At 41.9% G+C, this 24,989-nt stretch overlaps 1 protein-coding gene across 1 annotated transcript; it reads right to left on the reverse strand.

The window, feature by feature from the left end:
- Nucleotides 1-253: 253 nt before the first annotated feature.
- On the reverse strand, nt 254-20,648 carry NPTX2 (neuronal pentraxin 2). The gene is made up of 6 exons (XM_029577473.1): nt 20,425-20,648; nt 19,722-20,228; nt 18,029-18,245; nt 14,728-14,972; nt 7,732-7,911; nt 254-1,416 (listed from the first exon to the last, which is right to left on the reverse strand). Exons 2-6 carry the CDS (start codon nt 20,172-20,174, stop codon nt 1,189-1,191), a joined length of 1,323 nt encoding a protein of 440 aa, XP_029433333.1. The 5' UTR covers nt 20,175-20,228; nt 20,425-20,648; the 3' UTR covers nt 254-1,188.
- Between the last annotated feature and the right edge of the window lie 4,341 nt (nt 20,649-24,989).

Below are 24,989 nucleotides of genomic sequence, written 5' to 3' on the forward strand. Positions count from 1 at the left end.
CATCACCTTTTCTGTAAAATAATAGTTTCAACTCTGTAAGCAGCAAAAAAATCATTGACTATAATGTTAACGAAGGACTGAAAAAAATGTCCACAGTTCACCAGAGGACAAAAGAATAGTCATGAAAATTCAGTCAGCAAACTGCCTATGGAGAAAGGAAACAAACATATACACTTTAAAAGAACATCCTTACCAGGGCATAGAAGACCCTCATAGCACACAAAATCCTCTTAATAAAGACATTATATAATCATTGGCAAAAAAACAAAAATATTTATTTGCAGCAAGCATTGACTCAACTTTGGCACTGGTGCATGAAAGGCCCTTGAAAGCAAAACTAAAGAAAGAAATATACCAAAATTTACTTTAAAAAAAACAAATAGCATTTTGCATGAAACATAAACCAATGTGAGAGAAATATATTGAACTGCCTGTTCATAAATCAGGTATGCACAAACACAGTATACCCATCAACCCATCAAGAACACGTATGTTGCTACTAGCTATGGCTGACTCCTGCCTGAAGTAAAAGCTGATGTCCTTCAAACTTCTCTGCCACGAAACTTGCCTCATATAATGTGAGCCCACACATTTCATTAGATCATGGCAGAAATCGGGGTGTTTTACTTTCAAAATTTCAAGAAATGCCCTTTTAAGTAGATATTGGGGGAGGGAGGTGTTGTGCCTACTTAAGGATATCATTCCAAGTGCTAAGGTATTTTGACCACTGAAATCATGTGAGTGCAGGTTTGCCTTGTGAAAAGCTGAAAGGTTGTTGGGTAGATTACAGAAAGATTCTCAGGAATGTTCACAATTAGCATTTAAAAATATTTGAAGAGGTGAACTTTATTGTTCAGGGAATTGGGCAATGTTTACATCTGATACTGAAAGCAAAATATTTGCAAGAGACTTTTTTCCCCAGAAGAATTGATCAACAAGAGTTTTTCTAGCTAGCTGTTACCTCAAGAGAAAACGAAACAATAAAACTGCCTACGTGACGAGGTATGTAGTCAATCTTCTTAGTTAACATCAAAAAAACCCAAAAAAAACCCTCCCCAGCAAACTTTGTGGTATCCAGCAATGTATCTCAAAATTTAAAAATTCATCTGGGGAAAGAAGTGGACAACGACCCTCACATGAGATTGTCTCAAGATAAGGGGGGGGCACTTAAGTGGAAACCGTCTACAGTTATAAATCTAATAAACGTTCTTCACAGGTCTCCAAGGGCCATTTAGTTGCTCCTCCAAACACATCAACGTTGTTTTCCACCCAGGGTACGATGTTGCCAGGCATGTTAGTAGAACAGTTAGCAATTTTCATGATGTCTTCTGCTTTTAAGATTCTGTCCCATATATTAAATTGGCTTATCTCACCAACGAAGGCTTGAGTTGCATCAAATCTTCCTCCAACCGAGTCCTTGAAAGCAATTAATATAAGTTTAACAAAACGCACCTAATTGCAAAATGAAAAATAATTAACAAGCTGCAAATTTCCCATCTGCACATTAAAATACCAAGCAGGTTTTTCTCTTGATAAATGGTTTAGATAAGATGTGTCCAGTGCCTATCCAACTAAAAGATAACAGAATGTTGTAGGCAGGTGGTAGGATCTGTTGTGGGCAGGTGGTGGGATCTGTTGTGGGCAGGTGGTAGGATCTGAAATTATATTAGTTTCATGTATGTCATCAGTGAATCATGTCAAGCTTCCAAGAAGAGAAGGCATGGTCAACCACGGCACAGGTTTTCAGATGTACTCAGTGGGAGGTAGCAAATTTCCTAGCCCAGGAAACAGGTTGACTTGGCAACACTTCCAAGCTAAGATCACAAGGAAAAGAGGCAATCTCCTGCAAGTGTTCAGCCTTATCTGGCCAACAGCTGTGAGATTTGCTTAGCTAGACCAAGCTAGGCAAGGTCAACTGGGCAGACAGGGTGAGCCAAATAGTCATTATCAGCCAACATCTAATATATTACTGTTTATCTCTTAATCATTGTCACCCTACTACATAGTATCATGGCCGAAAAAGTCCACTTTCAGGACACAGAACTCAAAGAAGTTCTTACTGCATTGTAGAAAGTTTGTTTCTGAATGGCAAGGTTCTGAAACTAATCTGTTAGATTCCAAAACCATTATTGCCTTATTCTCTACAGTTCCAAAAGCCATCGTTGTTTCTTTATTTATCTACCCTTGAAACTGACAGCGCGCCAGTGAGAAGACCTGGCAATATGTCACGCATTGCTAGAATTGCAATTAGGCACTTTCCAAATAATGCCACGTCTAACAGCAGGAGTGGCCGATGGCAACACAATTCTCTTTGTGCCTTAACAGCTAAACGTAGATACTTATGACTGTGTGAGAAATCTTTGCCCTGTCTAGTAAAGCTGTTGGATATATTTTCTATTTCATACAGTGCAGAATCAAGCAAAAACAAAATATATACAGTATAGTTAGCAGCATAACAGGAAAATAAACTTAAAAAGACAGATGAAGTCTAAGGAAGCAGAAAATGGATTTAACAGTCATTGAATAAACCCTGTCCCCTTCCGCTCCAAAAAAAAAAAAAAGAGGTCCTTTTATGGTTGATTGGTTAAGGAGTAAATTTGCCCAGACAAAGGTGTTGGTACAAAAGGTATCTTTCGGCACACGGGGAAAATTTTCATCTACCCTACGTACTTGTAAAGTACATGACTGCTTTTAGTGCAGTCACTTCTTTACTTGTAAAGTGCACGGACGTGTGAAGTACATCGGGGTAGAAGGGGCGGGGTCTAAGCATAAAAATAAATAAGCAGGGCCGGTGCTAGCTTTTTTGGTACCCTCCGCAAACAATGACTGGGCTGCCCCTTCCCGGTCTGGGTTCTGTTTTTTTCTTTTAAATGCTTAGGAGGTCATTTTCCAAATGAGTTACGCGTGCAAACGTAGCACATATCGTAGCAATTTTCAAAAACCCATTCTTATTTACGGAAAATGCATTTACATGTGTAAAACCTTTTGACAAATCAGCCCTATGAAAATTAGCAATTTTCAAAAGCCTGCATGTCCATAAAGTCCATTTATGCATGCAAAACCCAGTATTACGCACATAGGGGTAGATTTTAAAAGAAGCGCGATCAGCCTACTTTTGCTTGCGCATCAGACTCAAGCAAAAGTACGCTGGATTTTAGTAGATACGCGCGGAGCCGCGCGTATCCACTAAAATCCCTGGATCGGCGCGCGCAAGGCTATTGATTTTGTATAGCCGGCGCGCGCCGAGCCGCGCTGCCTAACCCGTTCCCTCCAAGGCCGCTCCGAAATCGGAGCGGCCTCGGAGGGAACTTTCCTTTGCCCTCCCCTCACCTTCCCCTCCCTTCCCCTACCTAACCCACCCGCCCGGCCCTGTCTAAACCCCCCCCTTACCTTTGTCGGGGGATTTACGCCTCCCGGAGGGAGACGTAAATCCCCGCGCGCCAGCGGACCTCCTGCGCGCCGGGCCGCGACCTGGGGGCGGGTACGGAGGGCGCGGCCACGCCCCCGGACCGCCCCGGGCCGTAGCCACGCCTCCGTACCCGCCCCCAAAACGCTGCCGACACGCCCCCGAAACGCCGCGACGACCGGGCCCGCCCCCGACACGCCCCCCTCCGAAAACCCCGGGACGTACGCGAGTCCCGGGGTCTGCGCGCGCCGGTAGGCCTATGTAAAATAGGCTTACCGGCGCGCAGGGCCCTGCTCGCATAAATCCGCCCGGTTTTGGGCGGATTTACGCGAGCAGGGCTCTGAAAATCCGCCCCATAGATCCTTTTGAAAGTTACTTTTTATTGCTTTTCCAATCAGAACAGGGTATTAGGCTCCCTAGACAAACCTTGCAGCCTTGTGCCCTGCCCTTCTCTCCCTGCTATGGCCATCTCCACACACAACTAAAAATAATGCATTTATAATAACCGATTTTACATGAAGAAGAACAGTGTCTTCTGAGCTGGCAACCAGAAAACCCTGCAAAAAAGGCACTTGGAACCGATATGTAGCACTTCTGATTTTAGATGTTTATAAATATAAATTGTAAATTTAGGAGTTTATTTTCCAGCTAATTAGGGGTTCTTTGAGGAGTAGCAAAACTCGGTGTTTATCTGTGTTTTCGCAGCGCAGGTACTATTCTTGGGTACATTTTCCAGTTGAATCACATACATTTGTGCAGATGAGGAGCTGTTAATGTGGAAAAAGCACAAAAGCATTGCAGAGGATCCAGGCTAGTCAAAGAAGGGGTAAGAGATACTAGGGAAGTGGTATTTTTTGGGTGTTTATCTAATAAACCCCAATTTTGTTTTTTTTGCATTGGGGTGTTTTATTGGGGTTTATCGGTTAAAACCTAATATCAGAGGGGCTACCCTTATGCTATTAGGCCTATTGTAATACATATTGAGTGTGGGCTTGGCCCTCAGAAAACCATGGGTAAATTTAACTACAATACGGTAAACATGCCATACCAAAACAGCACTAACTGCCAACATTCAAACAGTAACAACCCTACTTATATATAGCAAACATTGCAAATATTACACCAGGGCCTATAACACTACAGTTCTTGCCTCCCACCAATAGGTGTCCTCAGTTGGCCTTGTGGACTGTCTGCCTAGTCCTCCCAGCAATGTGGCCTGCTGCTTGGATCTCTGGTACTTCTCCCAACTCTATAGCTTGTTCATCCTGCTGACAATCATATTTGTTATTTTCTGTTCCAGATATAAGTCAACCTCACAATAGGCACGTGTCCAGAACTTAGGTCCTTGTCTCACAATTTGTCATTTCTTGTGCTCTGATGCTGCTCCTTAGCCCTAATTTGTGACCTTATATTAGCCCCACTCTTGGGACTACATTTGCTGTGTTTGCTTGTCCTAGTTCTTGCTCTCCTGTTTTGTCTTAGTTTATTCTTGCGTTCTTGTCTGGTCTTACTTTGTTTTTAGTATCTTGTTTCTGCAGAGGCCCTGCACTGCTTCAATAGCTGCCTTCAAGCTCCCAACTGTGTGTTTGTCCTCATCTCCATATGTTCCTGCTGTCCAAGACCTACTGGCTTAAAGCACTTGAGAGTCCAACTGGAGGGGATGGTGGCCAGTTCAGGCAGAAGACATCCTACCCAGTCTTGTTGAAACCCATTTCATCTGGGTCCAGCCTTGTTCCTGCTCCTGGGATCAGAACACTAGCAATATGCCATGACATATGCTGACTAGAAAAACACTCTCACCAAATACCGAATAAAGAGACCCAAAAGGTTTAAATAGAAATAGGCAGGAAAAAACTGCTCAAAACTGCAGCAAGCCAGACTGTATGAAGTGCAACAAAAGAAAAACAGACACATCTTCACTCCTCAATAAAACATTAGACAATAAAAATTAAAAAATATAAAGCATCAGTCATAATAGTAAAGCCATACTAATAAAACGAATAAATATTTCACAATAGATGACAAATAGATCATCCAATAATTAAAAACTCATTAAAAATTTTTAAAAATGTCACAAATGCCAATAAAATAATTAAAAACAGCAGACACATAAAATTATACCCATACCTAGGAACTTTTGATTTTCAATTACCCTGAGATTGTGGATTAGTGTGAGGGGAGGTTATGCACAGTCTGTCTCCTCTCTCTCACATACATATACACACACACACATGTTCATTCTCACAAACACACTCACTGGCATAGTTCCTCTCTCTCTCACACACACATAGATACTCTCACACACTCTCTCTCATACACACCATGCTCTCTCCCTCACACACACACAAACTCCTTTCTCACTCATGCTCTCTCACTCACATCTGCTGACTCTCATACATGCACAAGCTAACTTTCTCACTTACTCACACTTTCTCTCTCCTTCCTTTTTTTGATCAATGGGCTCTTCCAGCAGCCCTGGGGTCTCTCTTTCTCTCTCTCTTTCTTCAGCTGCTGGCAGGATAAGTTTCCCTGGTGGCTTTGCCAGGGCCTCTTTTGTGCCTTTCTTTCTTCAGCTGTTGGCGAGTTGGGGGTCCACCAGCAGCCTCGGAGCCTCTCTTATTCTTCAACTTTTGGTGACCCACTGGGGCCTCTTTTGCCTTCAGTTTTTTTTTTTTGGCTGCCAACAAAATAGGCTCTTCCAGCAGACCCATGGGGGTCCTCTCTCTCACCTTCCTCTCTCACCTTCCTCTCTCACCTTCCTTCCAGGCCTCTCCCTCTATACTGCTGGTCCCCCAGGTGTGCTGTCCCATGCACACCGGGTAGCACTAGCTGAACATCAGTAAAAATGCAATAAAAATCACATTTGACCAGAGAACAGAATGGTGCCAGCCTCAGGGCTGACTGGGGCCATTTTGACAACAGGACCCCGCAGGATAGGAGTGACTGGAGATCCTTCCTGCCGTATTTCAACTTATTTGACCCCGTAGATGGGGAAAGATCATGCACCTGGAGGAAAGTGGGAGGACAGGGGAAGGAATGGGGGTTAACTTTTGTATTTCCGCAGCACTGGGGAGGCGAGAGTTTGATTGTGGCAGCGGTGGTGGCAAAAGCAATATTCCAAAATGAAAGGAAAAAACAATCCAATGAATCTTGTTGCGTATTTCTATTCATTATTGGCCTGATTTTAAAAGGGCCATGCGCGTAAAAAAAATGGGGGTCACGCGCCGCAGTGACAGCGCCCTGCAAAAGGGGCAGGCCGGGGGCGTGGTCTGGGCAGGGGTTGGGCCGGGACAGCACCGTTAGCCGCTGCCCCGGGGAAGTGCGTGCTGGCAGCTGTCCGGTATGCGTAGATTACTTCTGCTTCCGGGGAACGGTAAGTATTAAAATAAAAAAAATTTAGGGATAGGTAGGGTTAGATTAGGGGTCAGGGAGGAGAGGGGAAGGGGTAGGTTTAAGGATAGGAAAGTTCCCTCCCAGTCCGTTTCTTAATTGGAGCGGCCTGAAAGGGAATTGGGGGAGGGCCCGATTGCGCTGTTGCGCGTATTTTGCTAAACCACTCCCTGCATGTGCGAGTCATGGGCTGCCTGCACATGCGAGCGTGTGGATTTTAAAATGCATGCACGGGTCTTAAAATCGACCCCTCAGTTTAGAAATGACACAAAACAAAGCAGAGTATTTTTTTTTTCATGTCATATGAATACAAACGCATACCCCTAGCAAGTTTCAGCTCAGCCACTTTGCCTGGGTGAATGGCTTTGAAAACTGACCTCATAAATTGCATTGTTATTTGCACAGATAATATTAACTGCTTGCAATATTCAGTGAGAAAACTGAGTGTATGATACTAAATTCAAGAACCCATATTTAAGGCATTGCCAAACTTCCAAATGTAAATATCACATAGATGAAATTCAGTTGTTAAACCCTGCATGGAACAGTCAGGTGATGCATCTTGATTTACTATTACCTGTTTGTAGAAATGCTAAATTAAACACATTGTTTCATAACAGAAATAAGCAATAGTAGCTTAAGATTTATTTAATGTTTGGGTACTTGCCAGGTACTTGTGATTTGGATTGGCCACTGTTGGAAACAGAATACTGGGCTTGATGGACCCTTGGTCTGACCCAGAATGGCAATTCTTAGGTTCTTATGTTCTAAAGACAGGGATGTGCTTTCATTTGACAACAACGCAGAAACAAAATGAAATCAACCCCCCCCCCCCCAAAAAAAAACCCCCATAAAATAAATTTTAAAAAAATATAAAAACAAAACAATTTTTTAAGCCCACTCCCAATGAAAGAAACTATAAGGTCTGCACTCACCTGCTCCTGACCCAGAATTAGAATGCCACCTGGTTTAACTGGGTGCCAAGGCGCGAGATTGTCCCCAGAGCCCTGCTTCTCTCCATCCTGATAAGCTTCCCACAGCCCATCCCTTGTTGTCCACGTGACACAAATGTGATGCCATTTTCCATCACCAATAGACAGAGGAAGCTGTGCAACCTGCAGTCAAACCAACAACAACAACAAAAAAAAAGCAGATGAATGCTGAAGCACTGCCTGTCACACTTCTCCCCTTTTCTTATTCAGAGTGAAAATCTTTTTTTTTTTTTTTTTGCTAATCTTAAAAAGGTGACATGGAGGAGTTTGCTTTCAAATCGTCTCAGATTTACAGAATAGGAAAAGTTCACTTAACAGGATCAAAAATACTTTTCTATAAATATAGGCAGTAAAATAATACAGTGTAAATCATAGTAGAAGATTATTTTTAAGTTTTATATTTATGGAATTTTAAGAGATTTACAGAGTAAACCAAAAGACAATGTGCCACAATTGTAGAAGACTTTTATAGTGAGCTCCTAATAGTTTCATGAAATGTTTTCCATTACCCAATGCCAGAAATATGAGAAAAATGTAGCAGACATGCTGCTTAGAATTAACACACAGGAATGTTTTAGTTATGCTCTTATTAGGAATTTTATTTTTATTGTATCCGTGGGGCCTATTTACTAAAGATGTTCTCCCATTTTGTATCCAAGGGAAAGATACTTGGTAAACAGACCACACAGATTGTGAAAGCAAGAAGTAGATTTAAGGGGATATGTGTTGTAAGAGGGTTATTTTTACCACCACCACAACCCGCACCTGTGAAGTCTGAAGGCCCATGGGTGCCTAAGCCAGTTGTTAAAGGCAAACTCCCTCACAGAGCATCCCTTTAAAAATCCATGTCGCAGCCGGTGCCACATGGATTTCTTGCCCCGTACACTTTGCAAGTACGCAAAGGGTGAAGAATTTCAAAAAGAAATTCCAGCCCGCACCTCAGCCAAACCAAGCTGGCACTACCCCTTTTCCCCTGCAGAGGGAGGAGGGCGATTTTTCAAGGACCTTTCTCTGCAAATAAACTTTCTTACCCGCGAAGAATCCTTTTGAAAATTTTCCCATAAAAAACTCAATCCAACCAATGATCTTCCTTTATAACAGGAATTTCTAAATACAGTAAAATTCAGTTGGGGCTCAAGTCACTCAAATGTGGGACGCAGAGACATTTCTGGCAAAACATGGTTCAGAGGCCCTGCATATCTATAGAAAACCAATTAAATCCCCCTTACATGGAGTTTTAGATGGGCCCCTGCTACAAAATTCGTATAGTATATTATCAGCTTTATTAAAAATATACATGAGCCTCATATTCCCCTTCTTGATATGCAGAACAGCAATCCTGACACCACCAATATCTGGAGCTGAGTGAAGGAAGCCATATGAGCAGATATTTCCACCATGTTATCAGCTTCAGCCAAAGGTGTGTAAGTCGGTTAAACGTTTTTTTCCGTGACTCTCTTAATCACTTTGTTTCATATTGGTAAATCAACGGGATGTACAGGATAATCAAATAACAAGTAAAAGTAAGCAGAATGGTATAACAAATAAAAGACAAAACAAACAGACTGCTAAATTAATCACATAAACACATGAATGAAATAAAAGCAAGTATATTAAACTATATTTAAAACAAAAACTGGTAAACAAATTACAGAGAAGCAATAATAAAATTGAAGACAAGAACTGGCAGACAGTTAACTACATTTAATAAAAGGTATAATACAATGGAATCAAATCATACTAGACATATGCTTAATTCTTCTCATATGCTTGGACTCCTGAATTTGGGATACTCCCTTTCAAATTAAATGGCTAGGAATAGGGTGTTTGAAAGACAGGGGGGCCAAAAAAGAAAAATTGGTCTCATGGGTCCACCCTAACCTTATTTCCTTGGGAGAAGGCAACTTAAAAGTAGCTCATGCTGAGAAGAATGTAGGAGAGGTCCAGGCAAACAAGGGCTGAGTAGGTGTGAGAGGTATGAAGGTACGCTCCAACATGGTGCTTTGAAAATGAGGCATAAAATCTTGAATCTTTGGTAACGAATGAAGTTCAGGTAGTAAAGGAGTTGCTCCATCAAATCTCTTTTGCCAAATATCACCTTTTCAGCAGTATTCTGCAATATCTGCAGCTTAGTCAAAGGTTTAATAGGTAGGCCATGGTATAAGGCTTTACAGTAAGCAAGCCAGCTTACTGCTAATGAATGGGCCAGTGTTTTTAGATCTTGCAACTCAAGAAAAGGTTGAAGTCTTCTAATGAAATGAGGATAATAAGAGCTTTGGACAAGGGCTGATATTTGGGAGAAGAAATTAAGCTCGGAGTCTAACCTGGCACCCTGCCTCTTTAAGAGTAACTAGGGAACTATCCATCTTAGGGGAAAGGGTCTGAGGCTGCCTCCCAACCCACACTGCTCAGACTGATTAGGACTTAACTTACCTTTAGAGGTAGTAAGCCATTTAGCAACCTCTGTTAAACAATCCTCAAACTTAGTCAAGGATTCAAGACATTTGTCTGTCTGGATATCTGGCTGAGGTTAATTTCAGTGATACACGGGGACAAGGAACAGCTTATTGTAACTTTGTTTTAAAGTTAAAGAGGAAGTGTTCCCAGTAGGAGAGGGGAGAAATGCCCTTTTGAAACACTTGCTTATGGCTGAGTACCATGGTAATGACGGTTATCTCCTCATCTCTTTTACTTTAGAGCAGTGGCTCCCAACCCTGTCCTGGGGACCGCCCTCCAGCCTGTCAGGTTTTCAGGATATACACAATGAATATGCATGAGAAAAAACTTGCATGCATTGCCTCCATAACATGCAAATTTTCTCTCATGCATATTCATTGTGGATATCCTGAAAACCCGACTGGCTGGGGGGTCCCCAGGACAGGGTTGGGAACTACTGCTTTAGAGATTCAATAAGTGGAGGAAAGAGGGACTTTGGTGACTTGTAACTTCAAATCATGCTAGGGAGAAATAAGTAATTCTATTGGCTGGAAGTAGGTGCTGTGTCACTTGCTAGACAACAGTGACTCCCTAAGGGGAGAAGATATTATAATTAACTTTTCTCTAGGACCATATTGACAATGTTGAAACTTAAACTGGTGAATAGCAGACTTTTGTATAAAAGCTTACTTCAGTGGTACATTAACTATTCATCCCTATGCCCAGTAACAAGCAAGGGATCGAATACTAATGATACTTATTACCAGTCAAAGCTATCTCTTTGAAGTCTGGAAATAAAAGATGGGTTTTTCTTTGTTCCAACAGAAAGGGAGGGTCTGCCTGAGGAATTATGAAGTGATCCATGACTTTAGCCTATAAGGGATGAGCAAAAATGGAAAAAGAAGTTCTCATTGCAGGGTGTATTTTTAGTGAAGTACCTTGATAAGAAATCACTTATCAGGTAGATAATTATTGGTTTTGTTTTATTTCTAGTTAGGTAAACTGTATTAGAATGGTGCTTACATACTATGAATATTAGGCAAACAGATGATGTCATGATTTTATTCAGAATAGATAGGGAATTCTGTTTTTATTTTGGTGAGGTTTTGGTGACATTTTTCATGAGTCAAGGTGATCTCCTGGTCCTCGTGGATTCTCCAGACATCCTATTATTGTTTTATTATCCAACGACTGCAGAGACATTCATCTAATGCGTTTGGTACACACGTGAAACTGAACTGAGAAATCACATGCTAATTTTTTATGGGCAGAATTTAAATGGAGACTTTAGGGAATGATTCTTAATTTACTTGAATTAAGAACTGAAAGAAAGAGGCAGGAATTATGGTTTTTTGTCTGAGCTACAAAAAGCTAATTTTTCTATTTTTTTTCCAATGCTAATAAATTATTTTACCATAAGAACAATGGGTTTTTGTCTCCTATAAAAGTGTAAATGTGTTATATAAATGTGCATGTACTGATTTTGCTTGCATTACTTGTAATAGTAATATTTTGTGGTTTTTATTTTATTTTCTGCTCCAGCCTCTACTTCCCATCGCTAGGAAAACTTTTGGATGTGTTGCTATGTAATACCTATTGATTCTAAAACCCACAGCTAGGCTATTTATGTGACTGCTGCCTCTGGTGAGGGGGATTCACAGGTAGGAAACCACAAGCATTTGCCTGCACATCAGTGTATACGTGCGTCTGTTTGAAAGTTACCATCATACTGAGCAGATTCTCCCACTCACCCACTCAGCAGCTTCTCTATCTCTGCTCCATTCCCTATCTCTTCCCCACACCCCCCAAGAATCTCCCTCTTCCCCACCATTGCAATAGCATCCCTCCTTATTAGTGCTGGCTCCAGGCTTCTCCTCTCTCCATCAGCAGCATGCCCGCTGAGACTCCCACGCTCTGCAGTTCTGCTTTTGGCGGGGCCTGGGAGCCTGCCAGGAACTACGTCTGCTGGGCACAGCCCACTTCAAATGCTGCACTGGCAGTAGCAAGCAGCAGGCACCTTGGCTGCCTGGGGGGGGGGGGGGAAGGGGAAGGCGGGAATTGAAACGCCATATCGGTGGTACTGGTGGGCAAGCACTGTCGCTGGTGGGGGGGGGCAGGACTTGAAACGTTGCAGGTGTTTTGGCCCGCATTGGCTTCCAGCAGTTGCCGGAGGCCTTGAGATCACCGAATCTGCAGCTCTGGAGCTGCTCTTCGATCAGCCTAAAATTAGGTTGGAAATGAGTTTAAATTGATTGTCTGTTTTGGAAAAATCCAGGAATTTATGGGTGAAAATGGGTTTAAACTGAACATGAACGTGCATAGGAATACAGAAGAAAGTGTCTGAAGGTGAGGAATTAGGGATTTGGGGACAGAGTGGCTAAACAATTAGGACTGCATAGCAATCCTCGGGCTCACATCACATTAAAGAAGCCAGCGATCTGATGCAGCTCTCTGATCCCTTCTATTGCCTCTCATGAACAGTGTAGCCATAATGGAAGCATTGGGGGAATGCTGGCAACCATGGGGTTCAAGCGCACAGGACACAAATGTGTGTGGGGTGACTGAATGAGTATGAAACAGAGAGATACAAATGTAACCAGGAAATCTAGGTTTAGATTAGGTTAAGAGAGATGGTGCGAATGTTGCGTTCTGTTAGGGTGTGGCCTTTCAGTTTCTCAAGGTGACTAACATAACATGATCATCAGCTGGAAAATCAGCACTGTCTCTTTAAAAGCAGCTTTCACACGGGAATATTTAGACTTTGTAAATGTAAAGAAAAGTTAATGAAAATCACTTTAAGAATAAAATAAGTGCCCTGTCTTCCCCAAATGGAAACGTGCTAAAATCGTTCCTGTAGGATTTGCACCGCACTGGTGGAAATCCAGCTCAAGCACTGCCAGTCTGGACCTGGAATCTGAAGGCTACTTAAGGTAAACGAAGGAGAGGACTGTATTTGGGTACATGGGTGAGGGTGGACATTTCTTTGGATAGAGAGGGAGGGATAAATGAAGTGTCTGAGATAACTCTTCTTCTTTCATGTCCTAAATATCTTTTTATTCAGGCCATAACAAATAATTGGCCGGTGAGAGGGGTTGTATTAAATATCTGCTTTTAGAACAGTTGGTATTTGGGTTATCCACAATTTTCTCTCCAGAGGCCAAACTAAATTTGGCTGAATCGATGTCTTAACAGAAAGCACATGGCAGGAAAATGTCCATTATTCCAAACAATTACAACAGCATTCCAGTGTACAACCAAATCACTTCATGACTTTTGCTACCAATTGCATTTATGACAACATTATATATAAAAGTATTTGCTCATTTCTCTCTCTCTGCTTAATCATAACTTGTCCAGCAATTCTCATCTCATCCTATTTCCCCAGCTTGATCTGCTCTGTGCTATTTGCAGTAAATCCCGCCTCACTGTGTTTAGAGAGCAGTGCCAGATTGTGTATTTGCATAAGGCAGATAGCAAAGCTCTTTAGCTCTCTGCAATTACTGTACTTTATTGAACTTTATATGTGTGACAAAAAAAAACTATTCCAGCATCTGCAATCAATACATGTTTATATTGCACCCAAAATAACTGACAGGGCATCTTTACATATACTTTTAACAACATGTGAAACGGAGCCACTTAAGTGGCACAGCACATCTCCTGGCAACATTCTGACTTTACTCTGTGGGATTAGGTGTTTACAAGACAACTTCATGAAGAGAAGATGCAAACAACATGCAACAACCTGAGCATTATTTTCATCATCTTTAAAATTATTATCAAATGTAACATAAAATATAATTTCGGAAGTAGACTACACTAAATAACCAAAAAAGCTTATAAATATTATATTTATAGGAAAAACACATAAATCCTATAGCACTTGTATTTTCTTCCAACCAAATTCACTGGCTAATAGTGAGCAAACATCAATTGGAGTTTGAAAATCAGAGTGAAGTGCAATAGCTGGTCTTGCATTTCCCTCTGGATTCAGAAAAGTGTTTGTGCGGTTGATTTATTCTGATATTTTAAACATGATTATTTGCAATCAGGCACCAAATAAATGCCCATGCCAAATTTTAAGCACAGTAACTCATTCCAGTAGGATTAGCATATAGCCAGATGGATTCTTTTCAGTTTATTACAAGGATGATGTGCAAAAGCTTTCAAGGCCTCATAAATCCCTCCTTCAGATGTGCAGCTACAAGAACTCAAAACCTCATGCACACCACCTTCTCTGGATAACTGTCAAGTTGATCTGTTGAAAGGTATTACAACCTACAAGGAATCTGTTTTTCTCTAGGATCAATATTCCCAGACAGAATGTGATACAAATAAAACCTGTATCTAACCATTAGCAAAGATTTCTCAGAGTTCCTGTGAATGTATTATTTGGAAACAAAAAGGAAAAACAGAGCTCCTACCTAACCAAACCTATCCCAAAAAAAAAAAAAGGACAGTTTTCATAACTGCAAGCTAGAAAGGAAGAAATGTTGCTCTCACCTTGTCATTAACAAGTAATTCAATTGGGTTACTGCCCCACTCTATCAGCACAATTTCATTAGACTGGCCTGCGACGGCATAGGAGAATGGCGTTCCGATTCCAGGGGATGCACTTGACTTCAGCCACATGCATATGGTGAAGGCGTACAGTTCGGGAAGACTCTTCTTAATCCTACCGTACAAGTAATTTGTGCGAAGCGGTAGGGACACTTTGAAATCATCGGGTGACTTGAATGCACTGCTGCCTAGGATTACAATGGAAAGTGCAATTAGGTTTAGCCTTTCACATTTCTTTCAATTTGAGAATGAATGAAACATTTGAAAGGGGAAGGACCATCAACTGCAAAGCATAAAGATGAAACATTCTTTTTAAAAAAGAGATTTTTTTAATGTCTATTTTAGGTCTCTCAGGTATGCCGATACTATTTTCTTGACTGAAGCATCAAGGAAAAAAATTTACATTTATAGAACGACAAAATTGTAACACTGGGCAAATTGGTCTTTGTCTGCCATCATTTACTATGTAACTTCCCATGAGACTAAACTACCCACAGACCTCTGCACCTGCATTTTGGTGTGGGTACAACTAACAGCCTGATTTCTCCCATTCTGTGACTATGGGAAAATACCTTGATGAATCAGGCCTTAACCCTGGTAATATTGAAAATACAATTTAAGTAGGTGATTTTCCTGTTTTAACCCAAAGCCATGACCCCTGGGACTGCCTCCCCTAAATATGGCTGAAACACTGCATGTAATATTAGCCACACTGAGGGGAAGTCAGTTCTCAGGTAGCCAATTTACACAGGTTAATTGCTATATACAATACTTAAATGACTTTGAAAGCTGACACAGAAAAGCTGAAATTATGGAACTGGATGACAGTAGCTGGCTACGGAGAAAATAAATAGTCTGCAAAGCTGATGAATGCTGTGACATTGCACAAGATTTCTCTATCAGTATTGGTCAGAGCAATCCATCTTCTCATGAGATGACCCACAGAATGGATGCTAGGACACCAGGACTGAGTCATAACAATCACACGATGACAGGGAGCTTAGTTGCCAACACGGCAATCTTGCTAAGCACTACCACATCACTACGATGGCTCTACGACAAACGTTACCCTGGAGAACAACCTGAGCTCTTCCCAGCATGATTTTGGGAAATGATGACAACAAATCTAGACAGAGCAGCAAACTGAGGGAAAATCCCAAGGAAAAAAGAACTCTGTCGTAAAAAAATACTTACTGTAAAACAGAAGAAAGACATGATAATAGTAAATCCCCTTTTTATTGTCATTTTACATATGTTTAAGTCATTTCCCCTCAATTAATAAATCTATACAGCAAAAGAGGGGGAAAAGTGATGAAAGTGTGTTTCAGCACATATTGAAACTTCCCAATTTGCACGAATTCAGATTCTAAAAATCAGCTCCCATAAGAGGCATTAATTTCTTATAGCTCTCTTCACATGACGAGGCAAGCAGGACAAATAATGTTATTATAAAGGAAGGGTAATTTTCAAAAGGGACTTCCACATTTAAGTACTCCAGAAATGTCCTTAAAGAAAATTGCACGGCCAATATGCACATAAAATTATGCATGCATGCACATAAAATTATGCACGCACGCACATATTATGCATGAACTTTTATGCAGACAGGGGAGAGGCATTCCAGAAGGTGGAGTCTGGAGTTTAAGCATATGCTTTTCTTTTTTAAAAAGGTAGGCATGCAAATTCTCTCAGCCAGACTATGCACACCAAATAACAGGTGTAAATCTGCTTTGAAAATTGATGTAATGTGCATGTTTGCCAGCTAGATTATGCACGATGTTTTAAAATCACCCCTTTGTCTAAAAGGAAACACGTTCAAAGTGTATGCGCATAATTATATGCACATATCAGTCACACAATTTTCTAAATGGCAGTTTTGGTGGGTAAAGCACTACTTTATACCAGCAGAAGCCCCTTTTTAAAAACTTATCCTCTAAGAGTTCTGGCACATCAGGACAATCTGTATTACCTCCAACAGTGCTGAAAAAAGCACTGCCGTGGTTCATCCAAATGGGTGGGACTCCACAATGGGTTCCACATACCAGAAATTCTTTGCACAAAAAAGGATTTCTCCAGCTGCCAATATATTCCATCTTATTTCTTGTTCTAAGGGTGCTCCATTTATAATACCTTATCTTGTTTCCAGCAGACATTGTTCACCCTAGAGCAGCAGTAACTGGTTAGATCTGTGGGGCATGGCTGTGATATTACAACAAGCACCAGGTAAGAGCTTACCTGTAAATACAGAACAATATCTAGGAAAGTACGAACAGTTAAGCCACAATGGAAGCCATTGAGAGAAAAGGTGAAGACCATCTCAGCTTCAAATGGTTGTGCTAGGATTTTAATGATGTTTTAGTCTCTTAGTTGGAGGGCACTGCTTTTAAGTTGATTGCCAAGGAGCAGTGGAACACAATTTATCAGCTGCCCCATGGGGCATGACTTTGCTACCTCCAAACAGTTATGGGAGGCATGGGGAATAAAATATAGGAAAATGCTTGTAGGAGTGAAACAAATCAAATATATGAGATAGTAATTAACAAAACAAAAATGAATTAATTTAAGAACTTTAGCATCTGCTAGATATATAAAAGCACAAGACAACATTAAATGGAACTGTAACTTATCTCAATTGTAATTTCATTCATTTTCTATGCCTTCCCCTTTCAACACTCTATACAGATAAGATTTCTTACCTGCAAGGGAAATACTAAAGCTTTTGCTAGATAAAGAGTGTCACATAGGGCAGAATGAAAGAATTCATTTAAAAAAAAAAAAAAAAAGTCAACATATGAGAGTCTTTTAAAAGTGGAACTACTGGATTAGCCTAGTGGCTCAGAGCCATGCACTGCCGGGCAGAGGATCTGGGTTTGATTACGGAGCCAGGGTCTTGCTCCCCAGATTGACTAAGGCTAGGGAAATGCTGTAGAGGCAATGTTCACATTCTCTTGGTAGGGAAGGAGCCTAAGCCATTGCACATTTTCACCTGGTGGAATCACTTATGGTTCACCTTAGCTGCGTTCCAGAGGGAGCTACTACTTATGGCCTCTGTTTAAGGAAACTCATTGCCACGGAGGGGAGAAAGAATCCCAGGTAGATGCAGATGAAAGTTCATAGTGCCAGAACCCAGTAGATGCGGGTTCTGATTGAGCTAGAAGCCCAAAGGATGAGGTGGAAACTACCAGGCCAAAAGAAATCCCTGAAAATATATATTTTTTGTCAATTATTTCCCATGTGTTCTTACCTTTCTCTAATTCAGAAACTCTTTCTAGAAGTGCATTTAATGCGGTCTCTGTCTGGTGTCGATGAGCCGCAGACTCGTTATGAAGTGAAGATTTCTCATTTTCAAGTTCAGCCACTTTGGTTAGAAGCTGATGTTCTATCTCCACCAGCCTCTTCTGAAGCATCTCTCGAAGATCTTGAGGTAGCGCTGCATAAGAAGCGTTATTTCGAAGCTGATGCTTTAGAGGAAAAGAGAACAATGATCGCACATCAGTTTCAGAATCACAGATTCCAAATGTGTCACAAACCCAGCAGGAGAACATAGAAAATATTGCAAAAAATTGCTTAAAATACCAGAAAACAATGGAGGAAACATGTAGAATAATTTTTATTTGAAAATGGAAAAGGCCACTTTGTACTAGGTTTGTGAAATTAAAACCATTAACAACTGATCCTTCAGTGTGCTCCACCAAGGTCACCATTTCACTGGTGAACAAGCAGGTACAAATATCAACATGATGTTTTAGTCAACTTTACAAGCCAATTATTTTTTTTTGCTATGAAACTGTCCAGTTATGATCTTCTGGACTTCAGATATACAACAATGCTAACCTTCAGCATTTAGATTTGCAAGCTAGAAGAACATTATGTTACATTAACCTAAAATACGATCAATAGTGTGGTAGTAGTCAAAAAAAAATCAAAACCAGTAGTCCTGTGTAGCAGATGATGTGCACAGTAACAGCATGCTAAATAGATGTTTAAACTAAAAGTGTCAGTGATAGTGAGGCTGAAACAATGGAGAATACCAGCCAGAGTTTTGTCCTAAACATCCTTAGGACAATTTTTGAAGGTAAATTGACCTGGTCAAAAGTTGCTCTTTTCTGTCAGATTATAAGTGCATGCACACTTCCACACCAATGGGATAAAAAGAGGCATGGGAGGGGGGAGGGAGGTGTTTAGGTCAGGGAAATAAGCAGTGAATGTGTATTTGCATTTTCCAGGAGAAGAGAGAAAGATGACAAGGAGAACTCGGCTCTGAGAACTCATACCTGCCATTACTCGGAGCAATGAGCCCGTCCTGCCTATTCCCTACTGGGATCCATCCTAGTGTTGATGCAGGGAACTGGCCCCAGAAGCACCAACACCGTGGCAGGCTGTGTACGCATCCAACATAAAGAACGCCTTTGGAAATGTTGCATTCCCCATGGAAGTACACCTTCCCCGTCTTGTTTTCTTCCTTAGCTTATCCCTTTCGTTTGCCTGACTAGAATACCGTAAAAGCCAATATACAAGGGGAAGGGTTTACTAAATATTGTATAAATTATTTATTCCTGAATGAAAAGATAAAAAATCGTCCTGACACCCAACAGAGGTTTATAAAACCCATCCAATAGCCGTCTCTACTTTATATTCAGTCCTATGAAATCAAGCACTTTCTAATGTGCAGTTACTGTGCTGCATTGAACGAATACTATTTCCAGGGGAATAGCTACCACTTAAAATAAAATGGGAATATTATTATTTACTGGTAACTTTATGGGAAGCATTTGGTAACTTGTATTGGTCTTAAGTCTAGAACAGCTGGGTGAGATCTGTCTTTATGGGCGAGTAATGCGAGTTTCAGCACCCAGGACAGCTCCTCGCTGACACTCGAGAGAACCCTTGCATATTTGTACCAAACAAAATACAGCTCGGAACACATTCAACATTACCTCTAAATTTTCCAGTCTGTCCTTCAGGGTTTGCATGGTCCGACTCAGCTGATCGATGACCTGCCCGGGATCCCGGGGCAGGTCTCCCATCGTGTCTTTGCCGTAACCTTTCCTCCAGGAGCCCGGGCTGTGCTTGCCCTCGGGCCCGGAGCTCTCGGCCACGCTTTCGCACCTCGACAGCTTGTTGGTCAGCTCCCGGATCGCCTCCTTCTGGTTGCCGATGGTCTCCTTCTGCTGTAAGATGGTCTCCCGCAGCTGCATCACGGTGGCTCGAAGCTCCTCTTCCGGGGAGCCAAAGCCCTGCACGGGCACGGGGGGCAGCGGGCAGCTGGGGTTGGCATCCACGGGAATGGACGTGCAGACGAAGCGGCTCACCGGGGCCCCTTGGTTCCCGGACACGCCGCTTCCCCCGGAGGCGAGCAAGTACAGAATCCCGGCTAGTAGGGCGAGCATAGCGGCTGCTGCGGCGGTGGACGCTCGGCTCAGGGCGACTTCAGCCTCGGATCACTTCAGAAGAGAAAGACCCAGATCAGCATCACAGTAACGGGAAAATAAAAAGAGAGCGCGAGGAGGGGCAGACAATCAAAGCGGTGCAGGAACAGAAAGGAAAAGTTTTCCTAGAGGTGCTTTTTTTTTTTTCACAAGCCAGAACAACGACACGCACAAAAAAAAAAATCAATACGGAGTTAGATTTATAACACACACAAAAAAAAGCCCAAGATGGTCAATAACGTGCAAGCTCTACGAGTTTCCAGCAGGCACAATTCCTGTGCGGGGTCCTCTGCGGAAAGCTCTTTCAGCGCAAAAGCTGCGGGACGGAGCCTGAGCGGCGCGTGCCCCTGGCCTCGCCGGCTCGTGCACAGTTGGAAGCGCCTCGCGCACTGCTCTCCGGCGCTATCGGCTGGGTGCCGCGTGGCAGAGCTCTAGTCCCGCGTGCTCGCACCTCTTAAAGGAGGGGCCGACGGGCGGAGGAGGAGGGGCGGCAGCCCTCCCTCTGACGTCACCCCAGCCCCCATGAATGAAGGGGACGAGTCGGCCCGGAAGCTGAGGCCGCGTCTCCGGGCGGTGGGCGTGGTCACGGAGCTCCTCTCCCGTTGTCCGTCGATGGCGGGGGTTAGAAAAGAAAGCAAGGCTGCGGGACGGCGGGGCTGACTCCTGCGCCGCTCGTCTCACCCGCATCAGCGCCGGAGCCGCAGCTGGCGGAAAGATCAAAGTATCTTTAAGGTACTCTCTGGAGGGGAACGCAGGTTGCAGCCGCGTGAGAGTTTGGGCAGCACGTGTAGCACTGTTTTAGTGATCGGAAACTTAATATTCATATCCATGTTATTAAATTCAAGGCCGTCCGCGTATTTAAAAATCGCTGCTTTACTACTGTATTAGTAAAACATTTATTTATTTATTTATTTAAATAATTTATATACCGGAGGTTCCTGTATAATATACATATCACCCCGGTTTACAAGGAACAGTAACTATCGCTACATTTAGCGGTTTACATAGAACAGAATTAAAAAACGAATTTTTTACATTGAACAAATGAAGTAAACAAGTTTTTACATTGAACAAATTAATCGAAGTAAGCAAATAGTGTATAATATTAAACCGTTAATAAACATGCAGTTAATAAATCAATAAATAACATGGAAATATGTAAGTCCACATGAGTATATGTATGTAGTATGTATATGTATGTAGTATGTATGTAGTCAGCATGAATATGTAAATATCTGATTGAATAAAGGAAGAATATAATAGATCTGAAAATATCATTTTTGACGGATTTGCGGACCATAAGTAAGTGATTTATCATTTATGGTTAGTCCTACAGTTTATAAATGGAGTTCGTGATAGCACAGAGTAAAGACATGTTGCTAGGTCCCGTCATGTGCTGTCACCCCTTTCCCTCCCCCCAAATCCCTCCTATACACACGCACACATACAGCCACGGCAGCTATCCTGCTCACCCCCTGTCAACCCCAGGGTTTAAAATAGAAAGGACGATGCACCTTCCATTCCATCAACAGACTTGCCAACAAGCACTGATTACTCCAGCTACATTTTATTCACCTCTGGGAGCCCTGAATTAAAATTCCCACCAAAGGCAGGTTTAACTTCATGCTAGAGCCCTAGGGCAGTCTTGCAGATCCCATTACCCATTTCCTACAATGGGACCAAATTTAACACATTCAAACCTTCCTTACTTTTCTGCTTTTAACCAAAATTGGAAAGGACTGCTATCCACGGAGAAGAAAAGATTTCCAAAAAGTCCCCCAGATCAGCACTAGGGGAGTTCTTGCTTTGAAATGACATGAACAAAGATGCAATGAAACACTCTTGTTTTGTTTCAGAACAAAATGAAAAGCCCAAGGGAATTTGTTGAGATTATTCTTTCCGGTCAGAACACACCTGCCGCCTCCGCCACTGCTGCTGTCAAACCTTCCTCCCTCCCTGTGCTGCTGCAAAAAATGTAATATCCCCCCCCCAGCCCTACCCATCCCCCTGCCACCTTCGCCAGAGGCGTGATTTTATCGGATCCATGGGGTCTAATAATTCGGAATGAAGCAGGAGTGATTCCCAGTCACTCCTGCTCCATCGAGTCCTGTTTTGCATGGCCCATATTGGTCTAATACCAAAAGGGCACCGAGGTTAGAGCTGACCGGCACCATTATGACAATGGGACCCAGCGGGGCTGGGGACTGCTCCTGCCCCATTGTAACTTAATTTAACTCCATGTGTCTGGAGAGAGTAGGGGGTTAACTTTCATATTTTGTCAGCACTGGTGGGTGTGGGAGGGGAAATCTTTGGGGGTTTTTTTTATTATTGTTTTATTTCTGTTTATTTCATCGCAATTAAATTAAAAGAAACTAAATAAACATCAAATGAAACAAAATACAAATACAAACAATTGTTTTCCCATGCACCTCCTTAAATCAGCACAGGAGATGGATGGGAAGGGGGGGGGGGTGAGTTTGCTGTTTAGAGTCACAGCAGGAATGGCCTCTCAGACCTTGCCTCTTCTTGCCATCTCTCCCCCTCCACCCCGTACTGACCGCCCTTCCCAGATTGGCCGCTAGTCTGCTGAGGTTGTCTGACCAGCCTCGTCCATGTCCTCCTTGCTGCTGCTGCTGCTCAGGAGCAGGGTGTCCGCTAAACTCCCAGGGAAAGAGGGTTTGTTTGCTATACCCAAGGTACGCAGAACCACAAAGGCATGGGTTTCATCATCTTGGGATATGATTATTTGTATTCTTCAAGCTTACTGTTTATCCGCCTACTAGAAATTTCTCTCTAAACCCCAAACTTGGGTGAATCAAGCTTTAAAACACTGACTGTAGCGAAAGCTCTTTTAAGACAGAATTATTTTATCAATACCCTATAAAACTGAGTTAGTGTCTCACAGATAAATTAGCTTGAAAAGACAGGCCATTGTGATCTCTCCGCTCTTGTACCTTTTTGCATCTTAAAGTCAGGTCCTAATAACACATTTTTACTGGCAACTGGCGTTCTGAATGCAGGACTCATTCTTGGTTATTATTTTTATTGCACCTTTTGGCTGGAAATATTCCCAGGACAAATTATATTGATTTACAGCAGAAATGCAAAAGTGACCCGCCAAATGTTTTTTGCTCATATAATGCCCCCATATTTTATTTCTTTGCCTGCATCGTAAATGCCAGCTCCATCCTTAATTATGGCTATTTCACCAAGCGTTTGATGGGCTATGAATCATTTTATTTTACATGGTTTTACTGTATTAAATGTTATCTGTGATTAAATAATGTTTACGCTGTGTTGTAATCTGCTTAGGATGGCCATGGTTGTGCTAAGTTTTAAATAAATGTCAGTCTTCTCGTACCGCTTCATCTTACATCATGCTGTTTAGAGCAATAAAGGAAATGGTGGTATTGGGTGAGCATCTTACAGAGCCCATGGTTCAAACGTCTTTCTGTGCTGGTAGAGCCCAAGGAAGCCAGGCAGTTACAGTACAAGTCCATAAAGTTTACTATACCAGCCGCTGCTTCTGCACTAAGAATGCCCAAAACAAGAGGGAACAAAGACCCAAAGGTGCAGAGATGACTTGAAAGAAGATGCAGTCTCTTGGAAGACGGAGAGGCTAGAGGGAAAGCACAATTTTAAGGAGAAAGTGACTCTGGAAGGAGAAGGAAGAGTTTCAGAGGGAATCTGAATCAGGGGGAAGAGAGATGTTTCCCCCCCCCCCCCCCAAGGAGAAAGTGGGAGAGAGGAAAATCTCAAGAAGTTAAATCATCATTATCCTCATCATTTATTTGTTTTACGTTCTTACAGCAAAATAGTTCAAAGAGTGTTACGGTGGACTAATGATGCAATACAAGTTTTGATTATACAGTAGTTTGGTAACAAGAGCTATTTACAATCCACAGTTTGTGACCAAAATGTTTAGGTGAAAGCAGGATCCTATACACAGATCAGAAAATAACTTATTACAATTACTATTTCAAGATTCTATGTGCAGGTCAACAAATAACTAATTATTTATTTATTGATTGATTGATTGATTGAGTTTTATATACCGTCATTCGGTTTCGCCATCACAATGGTTTACAAAGTATCGATTCTCAGTAATTAAATATTATCGACAATTAAACATTTGTTAAAAAGGCTTTTCCGTCAAGCTAGTAAAAGGTCAAGAAGACTTTCTTGGGGTTGCTTTAATATAGTCTGATGTCTTCTAGTGAAGTCATTTCGGTGTAGGGTCAATAAGGGTTTTGGTAGGCTTTTGTAAACAGCCATGTTTTTAGCTCTTTTTTGAAAGTTTTTAAATTTTGTTGCGTTCTCAGTTCTGTTGGGAGGGAGTTCCACAGTTCGGGGCTTCCTAGGGATATGGCTCTTTTCCTAGTTGTTGAGTTTGTGACGGGTTGGTGGGATTTTTAGTAGGCCTTTGTTCGTTGATCGGAGATTTCTGTTTGGAGAGTGGAGTTTTATGGATGTGCTGAGCCAATTTGTTTGTTTTTCATATATTATTCTGTGAATTATTGATAATATTTTGTATTCAACCCTGTATTTTATTGGGAGCCAGTTTAGAGAAATGAGGGTTGGAGTAATATGATCAAATGTTCTTGTTCCTGTGAGTATTCTGGTTGCTGTATTTTGTAGGATTTGTAGCGGTCGAGTGGTGGTGAGTAGTCTAGGTTGGAGAAGATGAGTAGTTGAAGTACTGTTCTGAAATCATTGGGTGATAGGAATGGTTTTAGGTGTCGTAGTGTTAGGAGTTTGTGACATCCGTCTTTGATT

Source organism: Rhinatrema bivittatum, chromosome 14 (genome assembly GCF_901001135.1).
Source record: "Rhinatrema bivittatum chromosome 14, aRhiBiv1.1, whole genome shotgun sequence".
Taxonomy (NCBI): domain Eukaryota; kingdom Metazoa; phylum Chordata; class Amphibia; order Gymnophiona; family Rhinatrematidae; genus Rhinatrema; species Rhinatrema bivittatum.

Bases quoted from the DNA above. Each gene is read 5' to 3' on its own strand.
- NPTX2 (XM_029577473.1), bottom strand. From the start codon at position 20,174: ATGCTCGCCCTACTAGCCGGGATTCTGTACTTGCTCGCCTCCGGGGGA. The intron at 18,246-19,721 runs GTAATGTTGAAT...TTTCCTCTAAAG, and splicing joins ACAGACTGGAAAATTTAGAG to CATCAGCTTCGAAATAACGC. The intron at 14,973-18,028 runs GTAAGAACACAT...TTGTAATCCTAG, and splicing joins AGTTTCTGAATTAGAGAAAG to GCAGCAGTGCATTCAAGTCA.